General features: G+C 42.8%; 1 protein-coding gene across 3 annotated transcripts in view; it reads left to right on the forward strand.

The window, feature by feature from the left end:
- LOC137161002 (inactive phospholipase D5-like) overlaps positions 1–13,388 on the forward strand; it is a 178,701-nt gene that overhangs the window by 140,718 nt on the left and 24,595 nt on the right. For 2 of the 3 annotated variants that reach the window (XM_067560012.1, XM_067560011.1), the window contains exon 5: positions 110–224. In XM_067560012.1, coding sequence (XP_067416113.1) covers positions 110–224 — 115 coding nt within the window. The remainder of the gene's footprint in view (positions 1–109; positions 225–13,388) is intronic. The other variant, XM_067560013.1, reaches the window with a different exon arrangement.

Genomic DNA, 13,388 nt, shown 5'->3' on the forward strand with positions numbered 1-13,388 from the left:
GACCAGTGGTAATATTATTTTGCTTTTATATGTGTCTTTTGTTTATTGCTGTGTAATTTGAATAGTTCTTTGTTTTATGAACATTGCTTTCCTTTAATATTCTTCCCAGGGCCAGCATCTTTTTGAAAAATTGCTAGAACTGGCGTCTCGAAATATTGAAATAAAACTAGTGAGCGATATACTGCCCATCAATTCAAAGGTATTAAAGGACTTGAAAACAAAGGGTAAGACCAAGGTCTTTACGTTATTATACCATTGACTGCTATATTAGTATGACTCTCTCCTTTTCTTTCACTTAAAGTGCTGTTACTTCATAGACACAAATGAAATGTGTGTAAAATTAAACCTATTTGTTTAACGGTGATACCCTATAATTTTTCAGCTTACCTTGGCTCAGAGTTTTCATTCATCTTCCAAAAACTCTTTTATCGCTTTAGATGGAGCAGATATTGGCAGTTTGTAAGTGGTAAAAAGGTGGTCGTGTGATTACAATTTAAAGTCATCGCAGCCATGCTAATGGTAGGCAATGCAACCTGAAAGAATATTATTGCACTCTGGGATGAGATATTCTTCTCTTTTGAGGAATAGTGAAGCAAATAAAATAACATGTCAATGGTATTGACGTAACTTTTGCAAATCCTGCCATCAATTTCTATGCAAAACCCCCCCAAAGATTTTAGTGGGGGTTTCCCATGCAATTGATGGCAAGGTGTGATCTGTTCTGTAATGAGTGACTGTTTTGTTATCTGATTTTTTTGTTAACTGCAATGTATGTTACAATGATTTCTCACATATACATCATGCATTTTATTGTGATGATTTCTAAAGCACTTTAGAAACTGAAAAGGAGACTGTCCTCTTTGAAATCTAGCCAATTTTAAAAATGTAAATTAAAAGTAGCTTCAGGTGGTACACCTGTTTCTGAGGCCCTGCTGACCTTTGAACTTTCACAATCATAGCTTTGTATTTTAAAAAAAATGTTCTTCCAAACCAAGCAGGGATTACTTGTTGACTATTCATGAGAAACAGTGAAACTGACTATATAGAAAATGTCAAATGCACATAGTAAACAAACTGGAAAAATAGAAAATGTTTATAAATATATTTCAGTTTTAGTAATTTTAGGTAGCACTTAAAGCAATACTAGAATAAAAACAACCAGAGTTCTGTAGCACTTTAAAGACTAACAAATTTAATTTCAGCAGGCATAAGTTTTCGTGGGCTTCAGTCCACTTCCTCAGATGCAGTTGGTAGAAATAATACAGCAAATATTGGCAACATATATAGGAGGCAACACATACATATTCAAAGGCATAGACAACAATGGGGTAGGTGGATGAAAGCCGGGTACTTGAGGCCTAATGACAACCATTGAGTAGGAGGTTAGAATGGGTAATCAGAGCAAATTACTTCTTGTAAAGAGAGAGCCATTCCAAATCCCTGTTTAAACCCAGTTTGAATGTGTCAAGTTTGCAGATCATTTCTAACTCAGCAGTTTCTCTTTGAAGTCTGTTTTTGAAATTTTTTTATAGAAGTATAGCAACTTTCAGGCCAGAGACAGAGTGTCCTGGGAGACTGAAGTGTTCTCCGACTGGTTTATGGATGTTATTATTTTTTATGTCTGATTTGTGTCCATTTATACTTTTGCGAAGTGATAGTCCAGTCTGGCCAATGTACATGGCAGAGGGACATTGCTGGCACCTGATGGCATATATAACATTAGTGGATGTGCAGGTGAATGACCCCCTTATGGTGTGATTGATATGGTTAGGGCCAGTGATGCTGTCATTAAGTCGATGTGTGGGCAAAGCTGGCAACGGGGTTTGTTGCAGGGATAGGTTCCTGGATTGGACTTTTTGTAGGGTGTATGGTTGCTGGTGAGTATTTGCATCAGATTGGGGGGGCTATCTGTAAGCCAGGATGGGTCTGTGGCCCACTGCCTGAGTGAGAGACGGATCATCTGCTAGGATAGGTTGTAGATCTTTAATGATGTGTTGGAGAGATTTTAACTGGGGACTGTAGGTAATGACCAGTGGTGTTCGATTGTTTTCTTTGTTGGGTCTGTCCTGTAGTAGGTGACGTCTGGGTACCCTTCTGGGTACCAACCTCATCTGAGAAAGTGGGCTGAAGCCCACGAAAGCTTATGCCTGCTGAAATTAAATTTGTTAGTCTTTAAAATGCTACAGAACTCTCGTTGTTTTTGCTGTATACAGACTAACACAGCTACCCCTCTGGAATACTAGAATAGTGATGTAAAAAAATCTGCTAGAAGTGTGTTTAGGTTTTTTTAAAATTCAAGTATAATTTTAAATGGAAAAGAAAACTCTCTACATGAATCATATCACCCACCTCTAAAATGCAGAAATCTATAATGCAAATCACAGCAATTGTTTAAGGCACCTATTCAGCAAAGCGCTTAGGCATATGCTTAACTTTAAGCATGTACTTAAGATCATCCCTCTGTCTAACAAAGCACAGCAATATTGCATACTTGCTTAAGAAAAGAAGTAAAGAATCTTTTTCCAAATGAAAACTGTTAATTTGTATTTTTTGAAGTTTTTTTTAATCTAACGATTACATGTGGAGCAAGAGAAATATTAATGAAATTTCTGCTTTGCTAAATGGATCACCTTTGATCCATTCTGAAGTGTGATTACAATATAAAAGCAATTGCAAGCATGTCACATTACCATTCTGCCCATATCAGGCAATTTATTCCATTATGACTGGGAATCTGGGTGCCAACCAGTGCGAGACTCTGATGTTTTCTCAAATATGTTTGCAGCTAGTGAATCAATGAGGTATTCTCTTCTCACAGATTGGAAAAAAAGGGCCTACATTGTATCATATCCAGCGTAGCCACAATAGTGTGAGTGGTAGCAGGGGCTAGAATGTCCCAGATTCTTTCAAACCAACCAGTTATAGAGATGGAGTCTGTACATTTACATTTATATTTTTGGCATAATTAGTTGAGAACACATTTCTCTGTGTTGTTTCATCAAATAATATTTGTGGGAAAGCCCCTAGTAAGTAGGCTAAAGGATCTAGAATTATATCTAGATCTGTGATTTTTATAAATACATTTGTCTAAGTTATAAAAACTGTGTATTTGGGGATAAGGCCGCCATTAAGTTGCTAAGTGCCTTGTTGCCATACATCCACTATCAGTATAGAGGAATAGATCCATAGATTCCAAGGCCAGAAAGGACCACCATGATCATCTACTCTGATCTCCCAGTGTCACATAGGTCATTAGAAGTGCCCTGCACTAAAGCTTGTTTGATTAAAGCATATCTTCCAGAAAAACATCCAGTCTTGATTTAAAAGTTGCCAGAGATGGAGACTCTACCATGATCATTTGGTAGATGATCCTATGACATTTAATTTTGAAGGAATTAGATGGAGTCTATAGTGAGAACATTCTTCTGGTGGGTTTATTCTTTTTGAGGTACAGGGAGTGAAGTTCTGGAACAGCCTTCCAAGGAAAGCAGTGTGGGCAAAAAACCTAACTGGCTTCAAAACCGAGCTTGATAAATTTATCGAGGGGGTGGTATGATGGAACAGCCTAGTTTGGCAATTGACTGATCTTTGACTACTGGTGGTAGATATGCCAATGGCCTGTGAAGGGATGTTAGATGGGGTGGGTTCTGCGTTATTACAGAGAACTCTTTCTTGGTTGTCTGGCTGTTGAGTCTTGCCCACGTGCTCAGGGTTTAACTGATCGCCATATTTGGGGTCGGGAAGGAATTTTCCCCCCAGGGTAGATTGACAAAGGCTCTGAGTTTTTTTCACCTTCCTCTGTAGCATGGGGCACAACTCACTTGCTGGTGGATTCTCTGTACTTTAAAGTCTTTAAGCCATGATTTGAGGAATTTAATAACTCAGTCATAGGTTTGAGGTTTATTACAGGGGTGGGTGGGTGAGGTTCTGTGGCCTGCGTTGTGCAGGAGGTCAGACCAGATGATCATATTGGTCCCTTCTGACCTTAGAGTCTTTGAGGGTGGTATTAGAATTTAACATCAAAACTGGGACAGTATGCTTTCAAACAAGTAATTAAAAACTCCAGCAAGGAGGGGAACCACATTTGCAGTAAAGATTTCATTACGCTCTGTTGGAATTCCATCAGGGCTGCAAGCTTTTCCTAAGACTAAGGATTTTATCGCTTTGCCAGCTTCAGTTTCCTTTGTCTCACTCAGGTTTCCAGGACAGGAAGTTTTAAATTATTCAGATGAGTTTGCTAATATGGCAGCTGAGTGCTCTGAATTATAAAGATTCTCCTAGAATCTGAGGAAATCATTTGTATCTGATCATTTCTGTGTATCATATCACCATCCTGTGTGGGGACTGCTGTAGCTGAGGAAGGAAGACATGTCAAGTTTGGTTGTTTTTTTCTGACCTTTTCCAAGACCTACTAAGGCTTTGTTGGGTTTCTCCTAATGAAATCTTGTTGTTTTTCTTATTCCATGTTTTGTCTTGTTTATTTGTGCTACATTTCAATATCTCTATAGGAATGTCTTGATTAGGGATCAGTCTGCAGATGCTTTCCATATGTGCTAACTGGCCATACAGCTCTTTCACTTGTGTCTGGGATAAATTTTATCTCCTTAAATTTTATTTCAGGGAAATCATTTCTCCCTAATTACCATTTCTGCTGCCTGCCAGAGAAGATGTAGATTAGTTTCTAGCCTGCCATTGTTAGTTAGAAGAATTAGTTACAGCTATTTTTATTGTTTTGTTTAAATTAAGGGATCTTGTATGAACAGGTGATACATGGACCAAACAACTCCATATGTACGTCTTGCTCCTATCAGCTAGAAGCTAATTGGTACATGAGCTGAAAGAGATTTCTCCAATACTCTAATGCTGTTAACAAAAGCACAGTGAATGGGAATATATATATGAATGTTCTGGAGTCCATTGGAAAAACAGGTGTGATTATCTACTAGTCCTGCATTAGCTATTTGCTTTGACAGTCATTTCACCTTTTTCTCTGCCATATTACCCTATGAGGGCTATCCAAAGGAATTATTAGAATCTCCTCTTGTAATACCCTGGCCAGCTGCATCGCTAGAAATCAGTCAGATTTGACTCTTAAAAATTGCTTTTGATTGCTCATTTGCAATATGTGTAAATAAAGGTAATTTGGTCTAATGTTGTTTTCCCTGCCTGTATACGAACTCTGCCTTTTGTGTCTAAGGAAGAACACTGCATGGCAGGTGGTACTTTTTTTATTTATAACAATAAATACCCCTCTTATCTTGTAAAATATAAAGAATTAAATACATCCAACACCCATTGCTTCCTCAGTTTTTCATCTTCTTTGGGGAATGGTTTAGGCCATGTCTACAGTAGCAAGCTTACAGAAGCACAGCTGCACAGGTGCAGCTGTGTAGCTTGTGTAGCCGCTCTATGCCAACGGGAGAGAGCTTTCCTATTGGCATAATAAAACCACCTCAATGAGTGGTGGTAGCTATGTTGGCGGGAGAAGCTCACCCACCAACATACTACTACGCACACTGCCACTTATGCCGGCGAAACTTATGTTGCTTGTGGGTTGCGTTTTTTTCACACTCCTGAGAGACTGAAGTTTTGCCAACATACGTGGTGATGTAAACATGGCCTTAGTCTCTTGTGAAAAGGCAAGATCAGTTTTCAGGTTTTTTAGATTGGAGAAGGTACGTTTTTCCTGTTAATTCTTTTGATATTCGAGGAGAAAATTTTGTAAGACTCTATCGGAACATCAAAAGGGGTAGCTTTTGCTTCCTGTAATATTTGAGAGATGGCACTGATTAGTTTTTAGTTCTGATGGTTTGTAAAATATGCCTTCTCATTTTACTATTGCATATTTGATAATTACTGAAATCAGATTTGTTTTTCAAAAAATCTTCCCACAACACTACTGCTAAATTTTGGAAAGAATATGGATTTTTGCCAGATGTTAAATGGTTTATGTTTTTCACGGTGAGTATGTAGGTCATACAAGAAGTTTTAGTATTTATCAGAGTTATCCAGACAGCCAGATTATGAATTTTGAACAGAACTGTAACTGATGAATGTTGTCTATCAATACCTTGTATCTAAAACAGAGTAGAATAAAGTTCAAAGGGAATTGTAAGAAAATAGGGGCCATGTCTCTTTACAGGCAGACAGTGAGCTAGGTTCAGGTTGATATTTCTAGCCAGAGACATGGACAAGGCAGGTGGCGGCGTGTTGGCAAATATAGGAGACAACAGATGTTGTACAGAGGAAAATAAGGGGCAGAGCCATGTTTTCTCTTCCTGTGGTCTGGGCACTCAGTGATCCCCCATTCTTCTATGCTATGCTGGCTGGTTCCTGGGGTAAGTAGAGGGCCTTTCTGCTACCAGTCCAGGGAGCAGCTGGAGATGCTGCAGCCAGGACCTCCCAGCCATCTCCAATAGTGCTGTGGTCACTGAGGATTCACTCGGCTCTTTAAGCAGGGACCCATGAGAAGCAGGGAATATCATGCAGCTGCCAGGCCTCTTCCTGATCAATAATGGGGAGAGGTGTGAATCACTTTGGGGGTGGATTTGCTGAGCCCTCACCCAACCCAGCAGCAGCCACACCACAAAGCCAGCAGGAGCCCCAGCATGGATCCCTACCCACTTCCCCGGAGTCTTCCCTCATATCTACCTGAGTCCCTGCCAGTTAAGAGGAATTTTGAGAATGAGCTGCCTGGGCCTGAGAAGTAAGCATATGGCGTTGGGAAGGGGAGGAAGAGATAGAATCTGGGGATGGAATTTAATTGATTGGACAACAGGAAGCATAGAATATATGAATGGGAGAGCAGAACTGAACTGACTGAGAGGGAGATGGAATAAAATGATTGCATCTCTCTCCCCCAACCCCTTTGTATGTCACTTGTCTTCCCAGACTGCAAACTCCTCGGAAGAGGGTCTATGCCTTCTTGCTCCCTAATCCTGCTTAGGGTCTCTGAATGCTTTGGCAATATAAGCTACATTAATAAATCTGTGTTAAAAGGATGTTATTTAGGCTGGAAAATTAAGCTCCCAAAAGTTAGGAAATGTCACAATTAAGGTTCTTTATGCAAGCTTAATTCAGCCTTCTTGCGCATCTGCATTATGATAGAGCCTTTAATTACAAGATCACATACTGTCTTTTCCACAGGACCCCTTCTTCACTCAGGGCTTGATCCTGCACCATTGAAGTTAATGGGAGTTTTTCCATTGACTGAGTGAGCACAGGAGCAAGCCCTCAGTGCACAGAATGAATGGTGCTCCCTCAATGGGCATTCTTTCTTTGGGAAATGAGTAATATTGCTTTTTATCTTAACCATTCAATGTGTGTTCCCAGGTTTCATTTGCCATACATCCTCCAAATCCCACACAGAAGACAGAATTAATTTCCTCCTGGGCATTTCTATGGTGCTCCTCGCTGTTGATTCTGAGTGCTTCGCAAATATTAATGTGTTTATCTTCACAACCTCCCTGTGAGGTGGGAAAGAACTATCATCCCATTGTACAGGTGGGGAACTGAGGCACAGAAAATTCAGGCCAGAAGTGACAGCACCAGGGCTTGAGACACTGACTTTTCATAGTACAGCATTTTTATGGCACTTTACATGTTCAAAGCACAGCTCCCATTTACTTCATTTGCATCCGAGTGCTCAGCACTTCTGCAAATTAGGTCTTAAGCACAGGTCCTAGCTTTAAAAATGTTATTGAAGATAATGTTTAAAAAATGGTCAGGTACAGAGTTTAAACAGAATAATTACTGGACATCCAGGCATAATGTACAGATTATCAGCGGGTACAGAGTTTGGTTGGGAGTCAGGGAGTACAATGAAAGGATAATCTGTGGTATTCTGGATGGCGGGGGGTAATAGGTTTGACAGTTAAGAATACAAGCGATCAGTAATTCGGGAACATCACTTACTGCAGGGGTTACGTAGGATGTGGTTAATGGGGAGTAAGATATGTCCATAATAGTGGATTGTCCCTCATTGAGTCAGGTAAGTGGTGAAGATAGTCCTTTAGTCTTTAAGTTCCTCGCGGTGGTGCTCCGGTTTACTCATCCCAGTACTGTAATTTCAATTCCCTAGCCAACAAGCATCAGAGATAGAGTGGAGAAATATCCATTATTGAGGAAGTCCCAATAGAGAGAATCAAGGCCGTTTGGACCCAACCCATTTCTTGTCATTGTCTGGAGTGTTAGAGAACACAGATGTGGTGTGGCCTGGAGAAGTGCGGGGCCATGAAGTGAAATGAGGACCCTTTGAGCTTCCATATGGCTCTGATGCTTATGAAAGTGCCTGGGATCACAGACTCCTCTTTCATTGTTGAGTGGATTTAATCCAGTTGCTGAAGAGAGAGGGAGAAATGAGGATTCTTGGCCAAATTCACTCCACCTGCATAAAGCCTCAGCATTCAGGCCACAGGTGCCCTAACATGGGTGTAGTTTGTGGTTAGGTATGGGGGGGCATTGCCCACCCAAACTGCGAACCTGGGGCAAGCATGGAGTGTTGTGGGCAGGAGCTGCATTCATGGCAGGGGAGTTGGTCATGGTGCTGCAGGTCCCAGACAGAAGGCAGCTGATAGGAAGGGCGGAAGGAGGACTGAGTGGCTGGTTCCTGGAGAGCTATGTATAGCCACTGGAGGTAGGAGACCAGCTGCACCAAGTGTCTAGGGAGTGGGGGGAAGAGGATGCAGGGGGCTAGGTCCATGATGGAGTGAAGGATTAGGGGAGAAGGGGGTGCAGGAGTCCACTTTGGCCTTCGCTCCCTGCTTCTACAAAGGTTCCAATGCCCTTGAGGCTTTGTGTAAGTGGAGTGCTGGGTGGCTGTAGAGATGAAATTCTCTCTCACCACAACTTAGGGCCAGGGTGCAATCCATGCAGCCCCTCCAGGCCTATTGTGTTGGGTACCAGGGCTTCTGGATCCACATGAAAGGAGATCTGTGGCTCGTTCCCAGTCCCCACTACCCTGTTGCCCCACCACAAGTGACCTATGCCATCCTCACATAAGTCAGTGTGGAGGGTATTTCTTCTGTACTTGGAGGTGTGGGGTGGGTGGAGGGGGTGTGTGTGAAGGGAAGAGAGGCCTTAAGTGCCCCTATTCAGCTGCACAATCAGCCATCCCCCTTCTCCCTGTACAGCTTCTGTGCAAGGCTAAAGTGATGCAGAGAGCCTAGCATGGGCTCTCCACCTCAGGCCTGGCTTTGTCTCTCTGATCTATAGCTTTCAGCAGCAACCATGTTCTTAATGTGTGGGAGGAGTATCATGGAGCGAGAACAAGTGGTTTGCTTGGCCAGATCCATCCTGATGTAATTCAGTTCACTTCAATAGAGTCACACCAGAGATGAGTTTGGCCAACCATCTCTTTAAACATGTCTTAACACCCTTAGGCTGTCCCTATGCCCAGCATATGCCAGTTTCGAGGAGGAGATTATTCAGCTTTGCTTAAGTATACAATTTCTTCCCTCCATGTTCTACATCTTTTGAAGTCAGAAAATACAGGACAGTTGTCAATGGTTAATCCAAGTTCAACAGTCACCAGAAGCCAAATCAAGGGATTTTAATTACAAATGTTTGCTCATAAAATGAAAGGTAAATAACCCCAAATATACCTCTGGCAAATATTGCCTAAGTTATTACTAGATGAACAACAACTCATGATGCTGTTACTTCAAAACATTACACAATATGAAGTCCTGGGTTGAAATCCTGGACCACTGACTTCAGTGGACCCAGAATTTCACCCCTTGTTTCTCATGCCCCAGCACTTGAGTCTCCTCTGCAAGCTTAAGCTCAGCTTGTATCAGGGCTAGAATTTGGCCCACTATTTATCTAAGTACTTCCTTTCTGTACCTTTTTTGCTTTCTGTCAGTAGCTTATTACAGCTTATTGCCTTGTTTTCAAGGTGGTTGTTTTGGGCTTTTCTTGGGTAGTATGTTATGGTTTCAGTCTCCTAGACTGAAACATTTCTCTTCCTGTAAGCCTCCCCCTCCTTGTGCATAATTCTGTACCCGTCTTTGTCCCACAAGTGTAGGTTGTTATCGTCCCCAATTAGCAGTTTGTTTTGCCAATTATTACATGTATGGAATCTGAATCCCTTGCTAATTATGATCTTATTTTAGCTGATAGTGACTGTTAATGCTCTTTAGGGGACAGGGGTGGATTTCCTTGCTTGGTTGGTCTTACTTGGTGTTTTTTTTCTGTTTTATTTGCCATTTTACCCCATCGTCCTATACTAATTGGAGAATCTGGGGAATTCTAACCATGGAGCATACTATACCATGGTTAGGTCTTCTACAGGTCTGGCAAAGGTACCTGGGAAAAGTACCTTGCCCAGACCTGAGGAAGACAAGCTCTGTCTAGCTCAAAAGCTTGTCTTTTACCAACAGAAGCTGATCTAATAAAAGATATTACCTCACCTACCTTGTCTCAGTGAAAAGATTGTCAGTTGTGCAAATCTAGAGGGGCAAATCTAGGTAAAGGATAGACTTGTGGCTGATGCTCTTGACTGGGCTGCAGTAAAGCTGGGTTCAATTCTCAGCTCTACCAAACACTTCTTGAGTGACCTTGTGTGTCAAACAGTCTCCCTCAGTTTCACATCTCTGACATAAGTTTAACAATATGTACTTTATCTATCTTGTTTGTTTAGATTGCTAGTCCTTTGGAGCAAGGACTGTGACTTGGTGTGGTTTTGTACAGTGCCCCCACAGAATGGGTCTCCAGGCTCAGTGAGACTCTAAGTTCCACTCTAATACAAATATAAATAATAAGGGGACACAGAATAAAGTCTGAGGAGTTTCTTACATGTATACCCTGAAAGACCAACAAAAGCAGGAATAGGTTGAACTAGGGATGTTCTACTCTCACTCAAAAGTCATTGCTCTTTTGTGATCTGTGATTATTGTTTACATAGAGATAAAAGCTTCATGCTGTGTGGTGTGGTGTGCTGTATGAGACAGGAAGCACTTAACAGAAAATTCAGGGGTTGATTAGTGCCTTTTATATGCAACTCTTGCTGGAGTGTCACTTTGATATGATTCTTTTTTTTTCCTCCTCAAACTCTAGCTATGCTTCAGCTGGTTGTGTCCATGCTTCATTTATATATCTGTCTTCCTTTCATTGCATGTTGGTTCCTCCCAAACTTCAGAGCACAGAGACAGGGAAAGTCATGCCTGACCAACCTGATTGCTTTCTATGATGAGATGACTGGCTCTGTGGATGTAGGGAAGGCGGTGGATGTGATATACCTTGACTTTAGCAAAGCTTTTGATACGGTTTCTCACAGTATTCTTATCAGCAAGTTAAAAAAGTATGGGTTGGATGAAAGGACTATAAAATGGATAGTGAACTGGCTAGAGCATAGGGCTCAACGAGTAGTGATCAATGGCTCCATGTCTAGCTGGCAACCGGTCACAAGCGGAGTTCCCCAGGGGTCGGTCCTGGGGCCGGTTTTGTTCAACATCTTTATTAATGATCTGGAGGATGGGGTAGATTGCACCCTCAGCAAGTTTGCGGACGACACTAAGCTGGGGGAGTGGTAGATACCCTGCAAGGTAGGGATAGGATACAGAGTGACCTAAACAAACTGGAGGATTGGGCCAAAAGAAATCTAATGAGGTTCAACAAAGAAAAGTGCAGAGTCCTCCACTTAGGAAGAAAGAATCCCATGCACAGCTATAGACTGGGGACCGACGAGCTGGGCAGCAGCTCTGCAGAAAAGGACGTGGGGGTAACAGTGGATAAAAAGCTAGATATGAGTCAGCAGTGTGCCCTGGTTGGCAAGAAGGCCAATGGCATATTGGGCTGCATTAGGAGGGGCATTGCTAGCAGGTCACGGGAAGTGATTATTCCCCTCTATTCGGCATTGGTGAGGCCGCATTTAGAATATTGTGTCCAGTTTTGGGCCCCCCAATACAAAAAGGATGTGGACATGTTGGAGAGAGTCCAGCGGAGGGCAACAAAAATGATTAGGGGGCTGGAGCACAGGACTTATGAGGAGAGGCTGAGGGAACTGGGCTTGTTTAGTCTGCAAAAGAGAAGAGTGAGGGGGATTTGATAGCGGCCTTTAACTACCTGAAAGGGGGTTCTAGGGAGGATGGGGCTAGGCTGTTCTCGGTGGTGGCAGATGACAGAACAAGGAGCAACGGTCTCAAGTTGCAGGGAGGGAGGTCTAGGTTGGACATTAGGAAAAAGTTTTTTACTAGGAGGGTGGTGAAGCACTGGAATGGGTTACCTAGGGAGGTGGTGGAATCTCCATCCTTAGAGGTTTTTAAGCTGCGGCTTGACAAAGCCCTGGTTGGGATGATATAGCAGAGGTTAGTCCTGCTTTGAGCAGGGGGTTGGACTAGATGACCTCCTGAGGTCCCTTCCAACTCTAATATTCTATGATTCTATGATGATTCTATGATTTACTGTGAGAAGAAACATAATGTTCACAGAGGTGATAAACTGCTAATGAAAAAAATCTCTTTGTGGTATTCTACATGCACATAAATGTAGACATAACTCTACTCAGAATTTACAGGAGGAGAAAACCAGCAAAACAACACCTGGGGGAAAGAGGGCACTTGCACTCAGGGTGAGGGTGGCCCCTTATTAATACCTCCTTTCCCTAATCAGACAGTCAGCGACTGAGGCAGGAGGAGGTCCTCTTCATGTGGCCACAATGGTCATTGTACTTCCTGGATGGTCACATGCCTGGGAAAGTTTCATTCACCTTTGGACGCCCCCCCAACCCTGGACCCCCAGGAGTTCCCCCAGCCGTGATCCGAGTGGCGCTTGGGGGTGTGGGGAAGCGGGAGTTCCGAGCTGGGGGAGGGAACCCCAGGAGACCCAGATGCCCTCCCGTCCTGCCACACACTGAGAGGACTCCACTGTGGCGGGCAGATCCCATGTGCATTGCTGCCATGGTGGGGGGAGAGACTTTGGCAGGCTCTGGACTCTGGAGTGCTGTGATAAAAACTCCCATGGCTGCCTCCTTCCCTCCCCTTTGCAGAGAAAATTCTCCACCTCCCACCCTCCCCGCCCCATGAAGTGACAGCAGCTGCAGCCCCAGAGCAGAAAGGGTGCTCTGTGGCCAGCGTAAGCCTCCTGCGGCCCACACTGGAACTGGTTGAGGGGGCAATGCCCCTGCATGCCCCCTCCCAATCTCCACCTGCTTCTGTAAGTTCTTAGTGGGGATCATGATCACCTTCCCTTTGTGTTCAAATGGGAGAATGCGCGCCAAAACTTCTTTCTGTTGTAACATAGACTCATAGTATAGAAAAAGTTGAGAACAACTGTTATAGGGTGTTTCACTTCTTTTTTTTAACCTAGTGTACACTGGGATTTGATTTGATTTAAGGTTTTCCTAAGAGATGGCCTTTGTGTGGTGCAAAGTCAGGCTACGGACCCTCCCA

This window comes from Emydura macquarii, unplaced genomic scaffold (assembly GCF_026122565.2).
Source record: "Emydura macquarii macquarii isolate MOO-44397 ecotype Brisbane River unplaced genomic scaffold, CSIRO-AGI_Emac_v2 contig_2211, whole genome shotgun sequence".
Lineage (NCBI taxonomy): Eukaryota > Metazoa > Chordata > Testudines > Chelidae > Emydura > Emydura macquarii.